The 13,600-nt window shown below is 46.5% G+C and overlaps 1 protein-coding gene across 4 annotated transcripts in view; it reads left to right on the forward strand.

Annotated features, from left to right (window-relative positions):
• P4HA1 (prolyl 4-hydroxylase subunit alpha 1) overlaps positions 1–13,600 on the forward strand; it is a 28,042-nt gene that overhangs the window by 2,819 nt on the left and 11,623 nt on the right. For 2 of the 4 annotated variants that reach the window (XM_058841295.1, XM_058841298.1), the window contains exons 2-9: positions 2,495–2,611; positions 3,430–3,526; positions 5,300–5,451; positions 6,152–6,289; positions 7,924–8,163; positions 8,951–9,141; positions 9,641–9,817; positions 12,425–12,495. In XM_058841295.1, coding sequence (XP_058697278.1) covers positions 2,524–2,611; positions 3,430–3,526; positions 5,300–5,451; positions 6,152–6,289; positions 7,924–8,163; positions 8,951–9,141; positions 9,641–9,817; positions 12,425–12,495 — 1,154 coding nt within the window. In that variant the 5' untranslated portion in view covers positions 2,495–2,523. Of the gene's footprint in view, positions 1–2,494; positions 2,612–3,429; positions 3,527–5,299; positions 5,452–6,151; positions 6,290–7,923; positions 8,164–8,950; positions 9,142–9,640; positions 9,818–12,424; positions 12,496–13,527; positions 13,599–13,600 lie in introns of all 4 variants that reach the window. The other 2 variants (XM_058841294.1, XM_058841297.1) reach the window with 1 other exon arrangement.

The raw sequence follows: 13,600 nt of genomic DNA on the forward strand, positions 1-13,600 counted from the left end.
GCCATTGCTCCGCTTGCTGCTCCGTTTCCCTTCCATCCACGCGTTTGTTTGCTCTTTGCTATTCCCCCCCTTCCCAGCCTCACGTTGTTCTGCTCTGCCATGTTTTGCTGTTTCAGAGCTTAGTCAGTGCTCGTTCCCAGGGGAGGCAGGGAGCTCCCGTGTTGGAGCTGGCAGCTGGACTCCCACTTCTCCGCGTGGGCAGCGATCCCCTCCTCCCTGAGATGCTCGATTGCCATCTTTGCGGGACACGGCTGAGGAGGAGGGCGAGACTGACAGGAATAATGGAGAGAAGATTTTCATCTTGTTTTACTTCATGTCGCCAACGGGAAGAAATTAAAGCCTACTTATCTGGCAGCCTGTGAGTCCGGGAGCTTTCCAGCGTCTATATGAACTGAGCTGTGTTTTCTTTGAGTTGGGAACCTGTGGCTGATCCTGCTGCAGCGGTTGGAAAGCCCTGCTCCTTCTCAGATTCTTCCTAGAATGGGAGATCCAGTTTCTCTGGGCCGCCTCTTCTAGTTAGTGCCTGCCTAAGTGTGAGAAACTTTGTGTTTGTACCTCCTTGGAATTGCCCTTATTGTGTTTTGTGGCTGTTGCCAGTCTGCTCCTGCTGCGTGCCTGTGGAGATAAGGAGGTGGGAATAAGGGATACAACAGTGTTTGCAGAAGCCTGGTGCTGGAACAGGCTGCAAAGGCAGCTGGAGAAGAGGAAAACCAAGCTAGAACACTGTCACTGAGAGCAGTAGGTGGAGAGGAAACGTTTTCATCATCACCTTTTTTGGTGATTTTGTTTATCAGTTTTTCTTTGTGCTTTTTAAAAAGTCTCATCTTGACTAATAGCAAGGAAAGGAAACTTTCTGAAGCTTCTCTCGTGTTTCACTGCGTGCACTAAACAAATAGCTCCGTGCATTCCTGGTACTGATAAAATTGGCAGATATTTATGGCGTAGTAAAGCTGTTTGTGCTTTGTCACTGATTCGCAGATGTATTGGCTCGAGTGCTGGATGAGCAGGAGGCACTTGGCTTTCTGCAGGGTGAAATAGGAATTGAGTGGTGTTTTCAGGAAGAACGGAGGTGGACATCAGTGGGTTTTTATTAGGTATGTTTGAAGCAGTCTGATGCAGCTTGTTGGCTGCCTGTGGGGAGGAAGATGTGAGGAAGGCTGCTGTGGACAGCAGGGGCTGCTTTAGAGCATTGGTGAAGGGAACAAGGGGGACTCCAGGCTTCCCTCTCCAAATTCTCACTTTCAGGGGCAGAAAGAGAATTGTAATGTGCTAGGATGCATCAGCCCTTCAGTTGTGGTCATGCAGATTTTGGGTTTACAAGAGCTGGAAGTTGTGCTGCTTTCTGGGCTGGTGTGAGTTTCTTGTTGGTGCCAGTGGAACCGTGCTTGCCCTGTCCAACAAGCAGTTCCCAGAGGAAATCCAAACCCCAGAGCCTCTCCTTCTGCAGTGCTGGAGGTGCAAAGGAGAGGAGGGAGCTGCCTCCTGACCCTCAGGTGCAGTATGAGGACAGATCCTGCACTCTGGAGTCAGGGATCTATGTTCCCTGTGGTTGGGATGTTTTTTATTTGGGTGTAACATTTGAACTTTGCTGATTTGCTGTGTGAATACCACACCTGGGTCTATGTTGTTTGCTTGGTTAAAGTTATGCTGCTTTCTTCTTTAAACAGGCCGAACTACCTTGTAGCTGAGCTTGTTGCTTCTTTTCTTTCTTTTTTTCTTCATTGGTTGTGCTGTTGGAAGAGTTGTAAACCAGTTTCTGTTAGTCCACACCCTGGAGTTAATTTTTTCTGAGCAGATACAGTATGTGAGAGTTTAAGCTTCTGTTTGGGGGGGAAAAAAGCAAACCTTGTGAATTCCACGACAGCATAATTACTCCTAAAATATGCAGGAGGCAGGCAATGCTGGGCTGCTGAAGGGATCAGGATCCTGAAAGGCTGAGAGCTTGGCAGCTGGCCCTGCAGAAAGCACTTACCCAGGATCCAGGGACAGACAGAGCAGCCTTTTGTGTCAGGTGTGGAGCTTGCACAGAACTCCCTCTCTGGGCTGCCTGTGCAGGGTTTCCATTCAGACCCTGCTCCACTGGCATCTCTCTGACTGAAAAAAGGAAATTTGTTTTTTTTCACATTGAGTGGATGAACTTGATAATGGCTACTTTAAATCAGTGTTGTGGGCTTTTTTCAGGGTTTGATGATGTATTTCTTATTTTTTTTCAGTTCTTTTTGCAAAACAGCTCTACCTGCAGCATTGTCTTAATACCAAAAGGAAGAGTGCTGGTGAATACCTTGTCCCTGAGCTATTCTTCTTTCTCTTGCCACATGAGGCAGGTATAAAAGCCAGCAGGAGGGACTCAGCCTGTGAGAGCTGCTCGAGCTGTCAGGGTTCTGCTGCCTCAAGCAGCAGTGGCAGCCCCAGGAGACTGAGCTGCCTCTTCTGAAGGTGCATTCAACTCTCTGGTGAGCAGGGATTTTTCACCTGTTTTGTGTTTCTCTCACAGGTGTGTGGTGTGGTGAGAGCTGTTGAGCAATGGCGTTTCAGAAAGTTTGGTGTGCCCTAGCCCTGGGATTTCTGCTGCCTTTCTCTGGTGCCCACACGGACTTCTTCACTTCCATTGGTGAGGCCTGCTCTGGTGTAGCCAAAAGAGTTTCTTGACAGCCCTCAAAGCTCATTCTGCAACGATGTGTTAATCATCCAAGGCCCTAATTGGTACAGAACTAAAACCACTTCCTAGTTCTTACCACATTATTGGCTTTTCTTTGGGGAGAAATGGGATTTAAGTCAGTCCAGGGGTAGTCTGGTGACCCAGGCTGGGCTTTGTAGTCACTATTTATTGTTGCAGGTGTTGGAATTGAGAGTTTTGGTGCTGCAGCTGCCCAGGGTACAAAATGATTCACTGTGTCTGCACCCACCCTTGGGTGCTGGTGGCCTCAGGGTGGGCACTGCACCACTTTGTGCTGAACCACTTCAGCTGCCTGCTTGCAGGAGGTGAAGCAATTAGTAATTAATACCAGGGACCCCTTGAAGTAATGGATATCATCTTAAAAATAAAGCCCTGGATTAGTGTTGCGTATCACACACGAAGGCTTTGTGTGTATCTGTAGCTTTCTCTTTATTTGCTCTACATTATGTATGCTTGGATGAAAGATTACTCTGTGGCAAACGATTTCCTTTTCCAAATGAATCCTAAATTAGTTCTAATAATAAATATGCAGTATTACATTAATTTCCATGGCAACAAGCTTGGTCCAGCAGGAGATTTTTCTCCTTAAAAAAAAAAAATAAAAGGCCTTACTCAGATACTCTTTCAGGGTTGGTTAAGTAAGCGCAGAAGGACTTTTGGGGAAGGAAGAAAGCAAAAAAAGCAGAGGAACGCCTTTAAATTCTCAGGGTTTTGTGTTTCTCCTTGACTCACCAAACTCATTTTTTTTCTAGGTCATATGACAGACTTAATTAATACAGAAAAAGATCTGGTCGTGTCACTCAAAGATTACATCAAGGCAGAGGAAAGCAAGCTGGAGCAGATCAAAAAGTAAGCTGTTGGTGTCATACTGCTAATGGTCAATCGTTTGAGTCCACCCTCATACAAAAAGTGCTACTTTAAGGCTGATTAAATTTGTGGAATTTTTCCTCTGGGGCAAAGCTTAAAGTAGCAGGTTTTGCTGGGTTGTTGTTGTAAGTTGTTCTCTTTCAGCACTGCGTGGTGCATAAATAAGAAGAGACCTGACCGTGTGAGGAGCAGAGTCAGATTTTATCACAGCTAGAAATAAACATATTTTATCACTGAACAGGATGCTTTCCTTGCTTTCAGAATTATGCATAAATCTGTCTTTGAGGGTGTTGAAACAGTTCTAGGTGGAGGAGTGGTTTTTACTTTAGCCTTTGTGCATTACTTTCTGGTGTTCTGCCATCCGGAAGATCCTTCTTTGTCACTTAAAATTCAGATTTGCCATTGCTGCCAGGTTTTTGGAATGTTACAAGTATATTCTTTACAGTTACAAATTAACACGGGAGCCTGCCAGTTGGGCATCCAAAAGTGTTCAGAAGCAGCTTATTGCAGAAGTGTTGCAGCTCTGTTTTTATTGTATCAGAGGCACTCCCTGAGAGGTCAGGAGATTTTAAACAACTGGCACAGGGCTGTTAAACAACTTGGGGGGAAAAAAGTTATGCCAGCGTTGTTTGTTGGCAGCTGGAGGATATTTGGGAGCTGGTCCTGCAGTGGGAAATGCAGGGAGGGTTTGAAGTTGGTTTGTTCAGTCTTTGGCTTGCTCTGAGCTGGAGTTGGTCCCCAGCAGCACCTGGAGCTCCTCTGTTTTGGAGGGAGCCCCTCACTGGTGTGGCTGCTGGAAGAACCCCCCCGGGATTGTCAGAGAATGCAGGAAAGCAAGCAGGGACAGCCTGGGAAGAGCAAACGCAGCCAGAGGCACCGAAACAGCTCCCTGCCCCAGGGAAAGCCTGCAGCTTTCATTCAGGCAAACGGGATCCTGGAACAAGAGGAGCTCCAGCTCATGGGCAGAGCTCCCCCCAGGCTACAGATCCTGGATTTGCTTTCTTGTTGGAGTTTGGGATTCTCTGTGGGGTGTGGCTCTTTAACATCAATTTACCCTGATTGCAGGGTGTTGCTGCACATCTTCATGTTGTGGGTCTGCTTTTTTTTTGGTGGGGTTTTTTTTCTATTTTTTGTTTTTATTTTGGGGCACTTGGGGTTGTGAATGACTTGTGGTACTTAAGAGAAGTTTGAGCTGGAGCTGCAGCACCAGAAATTGGGTCTGGGCTCCTCGCTTGGGAGCGTGAGAAAGAACAACTCCATGTTTCTTCATCCAAGCTTTCAGCACAGAAAGGAGCTCTGTGGTGAGAGGCAAGGGGCATCTCACAGATATGTGTGTGTGAACCTAAAATAATTTGAGACAAGCATTGAACTGCCTTTTTATAAGCTTTAGAGGGGAAAAAAGGGGTGTTTGAAAGATTGAATAGCTTTGTTTTGGATTAGTCCTGCATGACAGCTCATAATGGAAGTGCTGGCTTGGTGCTTTGGGGGCTTGAAGGAAGGAGTTCCTTCAGCAGGGTTCCAACAAGGACTGCAAGAGCAGCACAAGACTTGGGCTGCAGCTGAGGAAGAAGATTTAATAAAAGAAAAGGAAGTAGCCCTTTTTCTTCCTTTTAGAAGAGCCCTAAATATAGATAATGCAAAAACTTGCAATTTCAGTTGGCTTTTTTATTAGTGAAAACATTTGAGTAGCTTGCAATCAGTTCTCTAGCGCACCAGCAGACCTCTGTGAGACTTTAGTGAATATTTTCATTACAGATGGGCAGAGAAGTTGGATCAGCTGACAGCTACTGCCACAAAAGACCCAGAGGGGTTTTTGGGCCATCCTGTGAACGCATTCAAGTTGATGAAACGGCTCAACACAGAGTGGGGTGAGCTGGAGAGCCTGGTCCTCAAGGACATGTCAGATGGTGAGTGCGTGTGCCTGCAGCAAAAACCAGCATCACAGGCTCACTGCAGGTACTTGGGCTGTTGCCTTTCACGTGTCAGGGCTTGAATCAGATTTGCAAATCTGCTTTGGAGTCTGAGCATTTGTGGAACTAATCTGAATTAGTGGAGTAAACACTTAATTGCTGCCTCTTTTCTTCAGCAAGAGTGGAAGCTCTTTAGCAAGGAACAGGATGTGGAATAGTTGACTAAGACACTTAGCAAAAGGAAGCCAGGATGGTTGTATTTGACCTGTGAGACTGTCTCAACAGCTAATTAATACCAGGTGGAGGTTTGTAGTAAGGAATTAGAAGAAAGCAGAGCTTTCAAAAAGACCCAGGATTAGTCTCTGATAAGGATTCAGCACACTCAGCTTCCCTGCTGCTGTGGGAGGGACTGAATATGGCAAGGGGAAAGGCTCTGCACCTGCCAGCCAGAAATCTGCACCAGTGTCTTAAGCCCTTCTGAATGAGCAGGGTAAAAACAAAAAACTGTTTATTTTTGATTTTCCCTTTGCTTTCTTTTAAAAAAACCCCACAAACACCCAAACCAAATGTGAACTGTGCAGCCTGTGCTGTGAGTTCAGTTCAGACTAGTGTGAAGGTGGATTTTGACTTTCCCTGGAGCAGGGAGTTCATACAATTCCCAGGGCAGAGGTGAGCACGTGTTCCTTGTCTTTCCCAGGCTTTATCTCCAACATGACAATCCAGAGGCAGTTCTTCCCCAATGATGAGGATCAGACTGGTGCAGCCAAGGCTCTCCTGCGGCTCCAGGACACCTACAACCTGGACACAGACACCCTCTCAAGAGGGAACCTGCCAGGTGAGAGCCACCCTTGGTTGTTATTTGCATTTCCCAAATGTCCTGATCACAAATCATTTGCTCTGTTCCACCTTGCTCAGCCTGGAGGTAACAAGAGTGAGGGGGTTGAGCTGGCTAAAATTAATGAAAAAAATGGTTTTTTGGTTGAAAATCTTTATCTTTCTTCTAGTTATGGTAAGATAATCTAGTGTTAATAGTTTGTGTAAAGGATTATGTAAACTGAAGAGCAGAAGATGGTGCATACACAGACTTGAGCCTGTGTGGCATTGCCTGAGCTGATCTTTAATAGATTCCTCTGTGCAGGAGAAGACAAAACTTCTATTTTTTTTTTGGTCAGAAAAACTTCTCTGCTGAGTCTTCCTTGTTTCCTCTGCTCACAAATAGTCCTGTGCCAGCTGGCAAAAAATCAGCTCTGCACAATCCATCTGTGTTTTTGCAAGTGCTCATTGTGGTCAGATGCCTAATAAAATTAAGGGTAATTGGCTTTATGTGTTATGATGTATAACCTTGCTTTTGGGCTTGGTTCAAGACCTGCTCAAGGACCTACAGATTCCTTCTAATGCAATGAGCAGCTCGTTGGTGTTTTCTTCAAACAGCAGAGAAATACAAGGTGAAGTTTTGCTGCTTTTGAAGCAATGAGCTGTCCAGGCTGTGTGCAATCAAGTGCAATGGCAGAACCTGGAAGCTCTGGAGGATAAAAGAGAATACCTTGGGTTCTGGAGAGCTCCAGAGGGGAACTTCCCATGTGGTCACTTGTTTGTGCTCCTTTTCTTCATTCCCAGGGAATTTCTTTTGGTCCAGAATCCCAGCTACTGCCAAATCCTTGTGTCCTTTGAGAGTTTGGCAGGTTGAGGCTCAGGAAACTGCAGTTGCTGCCCATCACAGGGATGGGCACAAGGTGTTTAGTGAGGGTGAGGGAGCAGGAATGAAGAGCAGAACAGCTGCCCTATTTGAGCACTACAGAGCTTGCTGTTAGAAACTCAGAATGGATTAAGATGTAACCAGGGATGTAATTTCAGCTGTAACCCTGGCAGGTCCTGTTTCCCTTTTACAAGATTAAATTTGGTTTTCCATAGGGCCTGTATTTCCAGAGGCAAAAATAGGAATCTGTATTTTGCCTACTAGTGCTTTAATCTTTCAGAGGTCACTTTAAATGTTTCTATAAATGACTGACTTGAAAAAATCCCAAGCAGCTGGGAGTTCACTCCCTGATGTTTTCCTTTTCCTCCCCCACCAAGTTGCCACTAACAAGTCGTGGTTCAGTAACATTTTGAAAGTGATAATGTGACATCCTTGAAAACAGAGTTCTGAAACTTCAAATTTGGCTTATTTTTGCTCTTGCTGGAAGTGGTTGGGGTTTTGAGGAGGGAAGGTTTGTTTAATTTGATTTTTCACTAGTGCTAGAGACATTTAGCTGTTCGCTGGTATTCTGGCAATGGAAAGCTGCATCTGAGTGCTTGTGTGCCAAGGATTTACAGGCTTTAGAGACTTCAACAAACAGCTACTGCAGAAGGGAGCTGTGGGAGAACAGAAATAAAACCCTGCTGTGAGGAATGAGAAATAACTCGGAATGTTTCTCGGAGGACCGGCCTTGGAACCCTGTGTAAACTCCTTGTTTTGTTCTAAATACCCAGGTGTGAAGCACAAATCTTTTCTAACAGCTGAAGATTGCTTTGAGCTGGGGAAGATTGCCTACACCGAGGCTGACTACTACCACACGGAGCTGTGGATGGAGCAAGCCCTGAAGCAGCTGGATGAGGGAGAGGTGTCCTCTGCAGACAAAGTCTACATTCTGGACTACCTGAGCTATGCTGTCTATCAGCAGGGGGACCTGGGCAAGGCCATGGCGCTCACCAGGCGCCTCCTGGAGCTGGGTATGGGGCACAGGGACACAGCTTTGTCCTGGGCAGTGCAGGCTTGCCCGGAGTCTGACCTGTGTGTGCGTTTGTAAAGTGTGTTTTTACATTTAAATGGGAATTTGTTCCTTTGTACTGAAGGGTTTTTTGCCTCCCAGCACTGTTGGCTTCTCTCCCTTTGTTTTGCTTTCCTGGGTTGAGATTGTTTCCCCTTAGGTAGAGGCAAAACCAAAATTAATGAAATTGAAACTAAGTTGGTGATACTGGAATCTCTGCAGATGATTTAAATACAAAATTCAGCATGCTGAAGATGAAACACTTGTAAAAACAAGGAATATAGGGCAGTGAGATAAGAGTCTGTTTCAGGAAAAATGAAAGCATTTATTCTTCTGTAAATACTTCACTGACTGACTGTGTAACAGATGCTTTGGGAAGCTCAGAACTAGCCCTAACATAGCAAAAGCTACTGAGAGCCACTTAATAAAGAGCTGAAGCTAATTCTGTAAGTTAAAAAGCTTTGTCACCAGAAATCTTAAATCCCCCCCCCAGGGAATTTTCAGGCTTACAGCCAGTCATGCTGTCCCATCTCTCTCCCTGTCCCATTCCCCTGTCTCTCCCTCTCTAGTGAGATGGGCTGGAATGGCCAAACCCTTTTCCTCAGTGCTGGGACCCCCGTGTGCAGTGAGGGTTGGAGAAGCAGTTGCATGCATCTGTTTCCTTTTGCTTTCTGTAAATAACCACTTCTGGATGATTCCTCAGGGGCTGGAAACCTGCCAGTGATCCCTGTCTGTTCCTCTGTCCATAGATCCTGAACATCAAAGAGCAAATGGGAACATGAAATACTTTGAATACATCATGGCTAAAGAAAAAGAAGCCAACAAGTCCAGCACAGATTCGGAAGAGCAGCAGGAGAAGGAAACTGAGGTTAAGAAAAAGGATTACCTGCCTGAGAGAAGGAAGTACGAAATGCTGTGCCGTGGGGAGGGGCTCAAAATGGTAAAGTGGAGTAGACTGTTCTCAAATGTTTGAAACCAAACAATGTCAGGAATTTGTGTGTGGTGTGCAAGCAAGGAAGTTGTTAGAGCAGCTGGATGAGTGTGCAGAGTTGAGGATCATGTGTTGGATTTCTTCCCTGTTTCAGCCTGCTCAGTAGACGGAAAGTAACGCTGCCCCAGGCACTGCTGGCTGTCTTGGATGTGCTCCATCAGTGTAATTAATTGAATAAGGATGCTGGAAGTCCGGAGTTACAGACAGAATTAAACAGGGATGGGTTTTTTTAGCCATAATTTTATTTTAGTAGGGTTGTGTAAAGTAATGCCTGTAAAGTGTTGCACAGCAACATTTATGTGCAGACAGCACAAGTGAAATCATCTCTTTAACCCGTCACATAATGAGGTGGGGAGAGTGAATTGTTTGTGTGTCCAGGACCTGTTCTGTCCTTGGAGATACCAATGTGGGAGTTCTCTGACTGCCCCTTGCTCTGCCTCCCTTCCAGACTCCCCGGAGACAAAAGAGGCTTTTCTGCCGCTACTACGACGGGAACAGGAATCCCAGGTACATCCTGGGCCCCGTCAAGCAGGAGGACGAGTGGGACAAGCCTCGCATCGTTCGCTTCCTGGACATCATCTCCGACGAAGAGATCGAGACCGTGAAGGAGCTGGCAAAGCCCAGGGTAAATTCCTTCTGCTTCCTTGCCTTTGGAATCTTAAACTCCACGTGGTCATTGGTGGGATTGCGTGTGGCTGCCGCCTCTGGAGTGCAGGGGTGTGTGCAGTGCGCTGCCTCACCTTGCAGCTCTTGGTGACACCAAGAGAATTTTTGGGAATTCTTTGTGGTGACTGGAGCCAGGTCACAGCAGTGCAAGGTTGTCAGGCTCCTCCAGCAGATACAATTTCAGCTGGTTCAGATGAGGAGGAGAATGTTCTCCAACAGAAAAAACAAACATGAAGCAGCGAGGCTTTACTGGAATATTCCTGACTTGTGTTTGGTTTTCTGCTTTTGGTTTTTCTTCCCTTTTTAAGTCTGTAAGGGGAAGGCAGCCATTCCTCTGGTCCTGGAATGCCACCTTGTTGTATAGAGGAGAAAGCTTGGCTGTGTTCTCCATTTTGGTGTAAGACTGGCTTCTGTCTCCCAGGCTTGGAAGCTGCCTGCAGGTGAAAGAGCTTTGAGAGAGCAGGACTTAATTGCTGGGCTTTGCCTTCTTATTGATGATGATGGCTCATCAACCCTGTTTGAGACATTGGATGCAAAGGGGGTTCTTGTTTCTCAGTGAGGAATAATCCAGGGCAGCTCCACTGTCTGAGAAAACAGGAATGTTCAGGGAAAACAGCAAACTGATGGAGTTGCCTTCTGTATCCAGTTGGTGCAACTCTGCATCTGCAAAGGCATGTTGAAGATGTAGTTAGTTAATTTATTTTTCCATCAATTCTAAAATAAGACTTAAACTGATAGAAATGTAATTTTCCTGCTTTTTTCCTTTGCTTTTGGCCTAAATGTTTTTTTGTCCAGAATGAGCTGAGCAGGAGGAGATTAAGGGAATAAGAGCATTCCCTACAGGAGAAGCTGTTGTAAAATGTAGAGCAGCTGTGGTTGTACATGAGCACCTGGGTGGTGAGGCTGTCCAGGCCAGGGAGCCTGAAGGGGGATCTTAAAGCTTCCTGAAGCCTGATGTGTTTGACATTGGGAAGAATCTCTTCACTAAAGAGTGTATCAGCCCTTGGCAAGGACTGCCCAGGGAGGTGGCAGGGTCACCATCCCTGGAGGTGTCCAAGCAATGATTTGAGTGTTCTGGGCTGGGTGGCAAGGTGGGGATGGATCAGAGGTTGGACTTGATTATCTTGGATTGATTATCTTCTCCAACCTCGGTGATTCTGTTCTGAGGTTTCTGAGATAATGTTCTGAACTGTGAGCAGGGACTGTAAGCTTTTCCCTCCACGTACCTGAGGCATCTCCTCCTGCTGCCCTGCCAGGCAGCCTTGCTGCAGGGCTGGAAATCAGAGCCCTCATTGCCAGCCTGGAGGTGTTGGAGCTCCTTTGCTCCTGCAAGATGCATTCCACACCTGTGGAATGTGACCAAAGCTCTCCTTTACAGAGCAGGAAACTGTAAATGTGTGACTGCAAGCTCTGAACTTGCTGAGGTCATTGTTTTCCTGTCAAACACTCAGCTCATGGTGAAGACTTGGAGACCTTTATGGCAGGAGCATCTGTATGCAGTTTCTGTTCCCATATTCCCCGTGGCTGAGGCCTTGCACGGCTCAGCAGCAGCAGGATTGTGCTCTTGGAGACTTAAAGGTCATCTTCTTCCTGTTGCTCGGGATGCTGCTGCCCTCTGGGAAGAGACAGTGCTGGCTGATCTGTGCCCAGCCTTCTGCTGTGCTGGCAGGATGAAGCCTCATTAATTCAGCTCTGGAGTCTCACTGGAATTGTAGTTTGTGCCTTGTTTTTTTATGTGTCTGCATGGGAGGAGAGGAGAGGCAGCATACTGGGGCTCCCAGTATCTTTTCTTGTCAGCAGGTATGGAGAGAGAGGCCTTGGCTTGTTTAGTTTATTTTAACAGTGGAGAAATGCTTCTGATTGTTTGGGAGTTGGCATGACATCGTGCCTTTTGCAAAATTTGGGCTCTGCATCTCAGCCTTTCCAGTTACGAGTGATGGAGAGCGTGTCTGGGAGAACATGAAGCAAATGAAAGGGCACATGTGAGGTTCTGAGTTGGAATGTTAACACAGATGGGAAGGCATGAAGTGAATGGAGCACAGTAGAGGGAAAGGAAAGTCTTCAGCCAGGAGTTCCTACTCTGTAAATGCGACCATGGCTGAAGGAGAAGTTTGTGAGAGCTCAGAGTGCTGCTTTTGGTACAGGAAGGACCGAAAAGGAATGGTTTATTCACCTTTGGCTTATGGTGCTGCCTGGATTCCATTTACCTGTCAGACTCCTCGTGCAGGACAGCGTAACAAAGCACCACTGCCCACATGCCACACCACTGTGCCACTGCCAGAACAGCTTCTTACAAAAGAAACCCAAGCTCCCGTAGTTTGCTTTATTCAGCCAACTGCTCTTGCTACACACATGGAAACAGGACTTGTGGAAAAAAAACCAAAAAAACAAATGAGAAACCTTTCTTTTAGTAAAGCTGGAGCCTCCCCCTGGTTCCCTGTGGCAGACAGAGCAGGGCAGTGGTGGCGGCTCGGTGGCATTGTCCCCCTCCCCAGGCTTCTGAATGGTCGGATTGCTGGGATGCAGATTGTGCTTGTAATGCAACTTCTGATGGTTCGCTTCACAGCTGAGGCGAGCCACCATTTCAAACCCCATAACGGGAGCCTTGGAGACGGCACATTACAGAATTAGCAAAAGGTAAGAGAGCTCCATGCCAGAGGTTTTGGGCCTGTAATGAGTGTGTACATCCTGCTCATTCTGAGGAAACGAGAGGTGGGCTGAAGAGACAGCTTGTTGTCCACCTTGTGACTCCGTGCAGATCCGTAACAGGCTGGTACTGCTGAGTTTCTCGGTCTTTTCCTTCTGCTGGAAGTTCTGGGGGCGTGTTTTGATTTGTTCTTTCCTTTTTGGTCGCCTTCTCGAGTCTGTTTTTTCCAAGCAAGTCTCTGCAGTCAGTGTGAGAAATACCAAGATGCCACAAAACCTTCAGTAAAATCTGCTTTTTGTTTTTAATCTAGACATTTCCTTTCCCCTTGCTTTTCTCACAACCAAGAATTGTCCTTCCTTTCTTTGGAAAATGTAGCAGACCTCGAAGTGCCTTAATGGGTGTAAGAAAAGCTTCAGGTCCTCGCTGTGCACACAGGGCCACATCTCCTTGTCCAGGATAATCCCACACTCCCAGCTGGGCTCCTTTACCTCCTGCCTGACACAAACCTGGCAGAACACAGGCTGGCTTCCATTGGGCTCCTGGTTCTTTTCAGCTTGTCCATTGAGTACTACAAGTGCTGAATTTAGCCAGTGCTTTCCAAAATTGGCTGGATCTGAAAGAAACCACCTGCCCCTGCCTGCCCTCCCCTGGTTTTAGCCGTGGTAATTAAAGATTGGCTGCACAGGCCATCAGCACTGAGCCAAAATTCTGGGAGGAGTTAAAACTTCTGGGTGAGGAGGAATTGTCTGGGAAACTCAGCATCATAAATTACTTGTAGAAAGTCTTGATTAAAAAAAAAAATAAAATAAAGGGAGGAAAAAAGTGAAAGGACAATCAAACCAAATTATTCCAACCAATTTGTTGTGATTTGGAACATGGCAGCTGCAGCTTGTGTTGCCCTTCCAACCATTGCCAATATGCGAGCATCGCATCCGGACCAATCGGAACCCTTTCAAACACCTGGGGCTTGGCCAAAAAGCAGCCTGCAAGGTGGGTAAGCCTTGTCCTTTCTCTTTTTGTAGCTGAGCCGTGCTACTGTTCATGACCCTGAGACTGGGAAACTGACCACAGCACATTACAGAGTCTCTAAGAGGT

Source organism: Poecile atricapillus, chromosome 6 (assembly GCF_030490865.1).
Source record: "Poecile atricapillus isolate bPoeAtr1 chromosome 6, bPoeAtr1.hap1, whole genome shotgun sequence".
In the NCBI taxonomy this organism is placed as follows: Eukaryota; Metazoa; Chordata; class Aves; order Passeriformes; family Paridae; genus Poecile; species Poecile atricapillus.